This window comes from Triticum dicoccoides, chromosome 3B (genome assembly GCF_002162155.2).
Source record: "Triticum dicoccoides isolate Atlit2015 ecotype Zavitan chromosome 3B, WEW_v2.0, whole genome shotgun sequence".
Lineage (NCBI taxonomy): Eukaryota > Viridiplantae > Streptophyta > Magnoliopsida > Poales > Poaceae > Triticum > Triticum dicoccoides.
In genome coordinates this window covers 568,095,204-568,101,990 of record NC_041385.1, presented here as the reverse complement: position 1 = coordinate 568,101,990, position 6,787 = coordinate 568,095,204, and the positions used below count along the sequence as shown (strand labels likewise).

Sequence of the window (6,787 nt, the reverse complement as noted above, 5' to 3'; positions counted from 1 at the left end):
CGCCTGAATGATCCCTAACTATAGCTCCCCATCCCCCGACACCGAATGTCGCGTGAAACGCAGCATTCATGTTAATCTTGACAAACTCCATTGGTGGTGCACACCACTTGTGGGCAGGGGTCTCGACGACTTGGTTCTCCATTTTCCCGGACAGAAATTCAGTCCACTCGTTGGTGAGATAGATAACCCTTGCTCGGAACGCATCCACTGACAGCCTCTGTTTCTTGTGGTTTTCGGTGTTCCGCTCTGACCACCAGGCCCAAAGCAGGCAAATTACTAGGAGTTTTGTCTGCTCCGGGAGTTTGAGAACAGCAGCAAGCAGCAGCTTTGGTGTTTCATATTCGAGGAGACTCTGTCGGGTATGTTCCAGGCCAAGGTTCCTCCACAGTTTCCTCACCTCTTTGCATCGCAGGAACAAGTGTCCACCATCTTCGAACTGGCGTTTGCAGACAACACACCTGGCGTCCAGTTCTACCCCAATACGCTGGACGTCCCTGAGAAGTGGATGACTGTTATGGGCGAGCCTCCATAAGAAGTGGTGGACCCTAGCCGGGCATTTAACTTTCCACAAAGATTTCCAGAACAAGCACTCTTGATGCGGACCATCAGAGCTACCTCCAACCGGGTGTGCTCTATGCCGCTCCAGGCTATCCATGTGAACCCTGTAAGCCAATCGAACTGAAAACATTCCCCTACTGTCAAAATGCCAAGCCACAAAATCGTCATACTAGTCGCATATTGGGATGCTCAGAATAGCCTTGGCTTCCTCGGGGCAGAAAGTTTATCGCACGAGCTCCTCATCCCAGCGATTCGTAGTAGGATCCATCAGCTCGGAAACCCTCGTAAGGAGGTTGGTACCCTGCAAGGTACGTGGTTGCCTTGTGTCATTTGAGGGGAGCCACGGGTCCTTCCATATACTGATGTTCTCTCCCGACCCAACACGCCAGATCATCCCCTCCTTCACTACCTGAACTCCTTGGAGCAAACTTCTCCACACATAGCTCATGCCCGGTATAGGTACAGCCTTCAGAACATCCCCCTGTGGGTAATATTTAGCTTGCAAGACACGGGCACACAAAGATTCTGGCACTTGAATGAGTCTCCACACTTGTCTCGCCAGCATTGCCATGTTGAAGGAGTGCAGGTCCCGGAAACCCAGGCCACCTTGCTCCTTTGGCCTTGTCATCTTTTCTCAGCTAACCCAATGATGCTTGTCTTCATCCTCTTGATTCGCCCACCAGAAATTGCACACGACCTGGCTTATACTATCACAAAGAGCCTTTGTCAGGTCAAAACATGCCATGGCATACGTGGGTACAGCCTGGATCACCGTCTTGATAAGGATCTCTTTGCCAGCTTTGGAGAGCAGTTTGATTTTCCAGCCTTTCAAAATTTCCCAAATTCTATCCCGAAGGTATTCAAAACACTTTTGCCTGGACTGCCCCACATAACTAGGAAGACCGAGATACTTTCCATTCCAACTTTCACTACTGAGCCCCAGAAGATTCAGGAACAGTTGCTTCTTTGCGTTTGGCGTATTCTTGCTAAACAACACGGAGGACTTGTCCTTGTTAATCATCTGGCCCGACCCCCTTTCATATTCATTCAGAATCTGCTGAAGCACTTGGATGTTGTCTTCTGTGGCTTCAAAGAGGAGTAGCGAGTCGTCCGCAAAAAGCAGGTGGCTCACCGTAGGGGCTCCCTCAGCAAGTTGGATACCTCTGATCATATTGGCGCTCTCGGCATGCTGGAGCATCGCGGATAGTCCCTCGGCACAGAGTAAGAAGAGGTAAGGGGAAATCTGATCATATTTGCACTTTATACTAATTCTAACAGGACTCAACATGACTATACGTACTAGTACTCCCAAACTTACCTAACTAATTCTACTAGCACAATAGTTTATCCAACACTTACACGCATTAGTTTGGATTAAGCTAACAGATACTGGATAGATATGGAGTGGTGGTCTGGATTGACTCTTCAACTGCGGAAGTGGGAGGGGGATAGAATGAATGATTCTTTTGCAGTGGAACCGGCGTTGGTGATAAATAGGGACGATTCGTTCGCAGTGGAGCCGAAGGTAGCGATAATTTTTCTCTCTCGACGTTTTGTTGACATGGCAGACGTAGGAACAAATTTTGATGAGATGACATGAATAGACTGCATGTTTAGATAAATAGGTTAGTGGGCATAAATCTTTTTGGTATATAGGATTAATGAAGGGAGTAAGGGTGTCTACAGCTCAATCCTTCGGGAAATTGAGTTTTGCCGTTGATCTTTCACAAAGGTTCGTTTCATTCACGAGGGAAGGGCCTCCAGTTCAGAAGCACACAATCTTGTAAAGAACTCACTGTCCCTCGAGCATGGTCGTCACACTTGGCACGTGCAGCCGAATGATACTGCTATTGTAACTTATATTATCATGCAACATATTTATTCCTAAAAAAGTAGGTATATCTGGAGAGAATTTTTTCTTCGACACTAATGAGTCAATTTTTGTGGCATTGGAGAATAATGATTAGTTCAGTCATTTTGTCAAGGCCAATCGAGAAAATGAATGGATTTTTCGGATTCCTTGTCAAGGCTTGGCTCAGGACCCCGCTAAGTGTCAGTTTTTAATCAACATGAAAATGATCATACGTGAACATACACAATTACTTGTAATATAAGATTGTTTACATCACTACTTTAGTGATACTACTTTAGTGATCTATAAGCAATCTTACAGTAGTTTACAGAGAGAATATATTATTATATCTTTATTAATACATCAAAACACACACATACAGAGTTTTAGTATGAGAAATACAACAACGGCACTAGATAGGCGAAATTAGATCTCCTCCATCGGGGGATCAAGACATGGAGCCGGCCAACTACCGGGCGTTACTGCTGGCCAACATTAGTTGTTGACTCTCCAGCATACCTTCCTGATCTCTGCGCCTTGCTGGTTGCCTATGGTCTTGACCCCTATTTTCCCCATAGTCCCCATGGCTTTCTCGAACTTTCTCTCCCACGCCCCATCCATGTTCGCGTTTTCTGTCACCTGCGTTATCGTTTCCGTCGAGTTGAGCACGGCATCCGAGGTCAACAACACTTTCTTGTCGACCACATTCTGGTAGTACTGCTTATCCAGGACATTGGGGGTCACATCGTCTTGGTTCACATTGTTGTTGTCGTTGCCGCACTGGGCCCTGAGTTTGGCGGCTAATGCCGAGTCCATCTCAGAGAAGCGGCTGGAGAAGAACAAGCAGCGGGCGCGGCCAATGGTGTGCGCGCCGGAAAGCGTGACCATCTCGTCGGAGGTGAGTCCCTTGGCCGCGAAACTCCCCTGGAGCGCCGTGAGGTTAGAGAAGGGCCCGGGCAGCTGGTCGGTCTCGTTGGAGAAGGACTCGCGGCCGTCGTAGCGGCCGCCCGGCATCTGGATGTTGATCTTGCGGTCGCTGAGGAAGTAGGACGCGTCGCGGGCGGCGTAGGCGACGATGTCAGCACATGAGACTGTGTCGGGGCAGGCGGCCTCGATCGCCGCCTTGGCCTCGTCAATCACCTCGAACCCTCGGAGGCTGTTCTGGTTGGGAGGGCCTTCCCTCTCCGTGTCGCTGTTCTTGGAGTTGGTCGTGTTGAGAAGGACGGAACCATCGCAGCCCTAGATATAATGAACATGAAGGACCTCATAATTAACATGTTGATCCTCGTAATGAACATGCTAGTATATAAGCTAGTAGAATTGACGAGGTGTGTGTACCCGAACGAAGCAGTCATGGAAGAAGAGACGGATGAGCCCCGCACCAATGCCAGGATTCGCATCCACGGCCTTCTTCACGGCATCCGTGACGATCTTCTCCGCGCCAGGGCACCTGGTGTTGTAATAGCCGGAGGTGAGCCCTGACCCCGAGGGAGCAGGTCTCCTCTGCCGCGTCTGAACGTCTGGCGTGGGGCGACAGAGCACCGGGTTGTAGGTGGGTAGCCTCAGCCAGCCGTTGAAGCAAATGCTAGCGGCCTCGGACGCCGCCGGCCCGGCGAGGAACGCGGCCAAGACGACGAGCGCTGCGAGCTTAGTCGCCATCTTCCTTTCGCACTAGCTAGCCACTAGAGAGATGGTCGTTTCGTGTCGTGTGTTGTTTGCTCTGGCCGGGTTACGGATGACATATTTATAGGTCGTCCCGGACGACCACGTACACGTATCAAGGCAATAGCTTGGCAGCGACGTATGTGGGCAAGCCGCGTTTCGTGTGGGCGGCGCACGTTGCGACGGACGCAAACTTGGACCGGACAGCTGAAGCGTCTGACCGGCGACGTTGGATGGATTTTCGCGGTGTCTCGCTGATTGCGCGTCGGTGGTCTGATCAGCCTTTGAGATCCCGGTGCCGGTGTGCTGTGCCTGTGCGTGGGGACAAACTAGTTAGGTTGAACGTTGAATGTTGCATGGTAGGATCGCCGACTTGTTCTTTGAGTGAAAAAAATGTCCACAACCTCACCAACCATGCATTTACCATTCCATGCATTGCAGGCATGTACTACTGTATACAGCTGCTAACCGGTTGCATTAACTCCGGCAGGTTTCGCTTGACTTTCACGGCCGAACCTGTGCTTTGTACTAGTAGTGCACTAGTAGTATACGTACTCTCCTAGTGTATTTCTTCAGTTAGGCAAAACAAGCATAAAAAGCTGGGATATCGCGTGATTAGATGACCTAGGCCCTGTTTGTTCGGGCTCTTACTTCTGCTTTTGCGGCTTTTTGACTTTGGCCAGAAAGTAATAGAAGCTCCTAAATAAATGTTTTTGGAGCTTTTGTGGCTTTTGGAGCTAATATTGTTATATTGATACATCAAAAGCCACTCAAAGCTTCAAAAGCACCTATTTAGAAGATTTTATGGCTTTTGGAACAAAGTTAAAAAGCTGCAAAACCAGAAGCAAAAACCCAAACAAATAGAGCCCTAATGACCTAAGGCTAGTTTTAGTGGGGATGTATCTCTATAGTGGATAGTGTCATAGGTATGTATTACTTTGTAAACTCATTTTGCTTCGATGTGTGTTATGTTATGACAGGTGTGATAACATAAACATCTCCCTCCTTATTAACTACTTGCCATAAACAGTTCTCTCTTTCACGCTTTTCAGGATGCGTTATACTCCCTCCGTTCCTTTATGTAAGATGTACTTCCTCCGTCACAGTTTAGAAGGCACAGTTAAATTTGCGTGCGTTTTCACAATAGACAAGGTTTAGGACGCATTGCATTTATTTCTAGTAGCTAATTAGTACTCCGATATACTATTTCTATATGCATGCGTAGTGTTAATGTTATTTTTAAGCCCATCTCACAACCAATAGGTAACCACCTAGGTCCTAGAGAATTTCCAAGCGCGCCTTCTAAACCGTGACGGAGGTAGTATTATTTTCGGCATGGTAGCCAAGGCACATAATTATAGACATGTTAGGACAAATTACCCTTGACAAATTTATTGATTAGTGGCAACTAAATCAGTTAGTGTAGGAAAGTATAAGATACATGCAATCGACAAAGAGATGTTTTACTTCTTTTGCTACAAGGCCTTCCTGTTAATGATGTAAGTTTGATTTGAGATGAATAAAACTAGCCATGAAGGCCTTCCCGTTAAAAAAAATGCTAGAGGCGGGCGTTTTTGCCTCTCTTTTTTCCGCAGCCATGCATGTAGTGATCGATTTTTCTGCTAGTTCTGCAATTAATTAGCGTTCCTTGTTAGCGCTTGCCGTTGGGTTACAAAGCGCTAAGCTTCTTTCTTATCTTATGATAATTATTTTTAAGGTGTGGTTAGATCTCTATCAACTGAGACTTAATTAAATTTTAGTCAAGTGCTATAACATGCAAGAAAGAAAAAAACAAAACAAAACAATATTACACAAAATATAATATAAGATCTCATTAATATAGCGTCGGCTGAGACATAATCAAGTCTCAGTGGACTAAGACTTAGCAAAACTATTTTTTTATTCATAAGCGTTTATAGTAGGCACCTAGCAATGATACCGCCCTTAAAGCAGTCTACTGGATTGCGAACCAACCTGTGGTTGAATGGTTAGTGGGACAGTAGTATCCCCAGCCTATGATAACTTTGTAAATCTCAGAATGATATGCCAGTGCAGTCTGTCAAAAATGCTCATAAAAATAGGGTGTGCGTGTATACGTTCATAAAAATGAGTATATGAATATTTGCGTTTGTACTGTGTTAAAAAACTAGGCTAATAAAAAAAGCAGTCTACTAAAAAAAAAAGCTTGTGCGTTGGCGGTCTGATCGGCCTCGAGATTTTGGTGTGCCGGTGTGCTGCGCGTAGCGAGAAGCTTGGTTTACCGTTGAAAGTTGCATGGAACAGTACGTGCCTCACCTTGCTGTCCTCCGCGGACTTGTTCATTGTGTGGAAAATGTCCCCAACGTCAACAACAGCTCCACGCAGGTTGTACACTGGGAGATGCTTTAAAAGATGCTTAGAAAAATAAATCGATTTTTTCTGAAGCATCGATGCTATTTTTACAGAAGAGACGCTTAGCTAAGCGTCTATCCTGTACAAATAAGTACCGGTGCTTAAGAAAAGCCTAGTTTATTTCTTTAAGCACCTTCCTAAACATCTTTCATTGTACAAGGCCTTAATAGCTGCAACAGCTGCTACTGGTTGCATTAACTCGGTCAGCTGCGAACTGACCTACCCTTGCAGAGCAGTAGTGAATGTCTCCTTGCAATTTGAGTTACTCTTGGCGAAACAAGCATAAGAGCTGGGGCGGAGCTACAGGGTGGCCAGGGTGGGCCG

General features: G+C 46.6%; 1 protein-coding gene across 1 annotated transcript; it reads right to left on the bottom strand.

Annotated features, from left to right (window-relative positions):
• Nucleotides 1–2,734: 2,734 nt before the first annotated feature.
• Nucleotides 2,735–4,111, bottom strand: LOC119277130 (peroxidase 2-like). The gene is made up of 2 exons (XM_037558359.1): nucleotides 3,749–4,111; nucleotides 2,735–3,649 (listed from the first exon to the last, which is right to left on the bottom strand). The coding sequence occupies exons 1-2, from the start codon at nucleotides 4,067–4,069 to the stop codon at nucleotides 2,906–2,908; spliced, it is 1,065 nt and encodes a 354-aa protein (XP_037414256.1). The 5' UTR covers nucleotides 4,070–4,111; the 3' UTR covers nucleotides 2,735–2,905.
• Nucleotides 4,112–6,787: the final 2,676 nt, after the last annotated feature.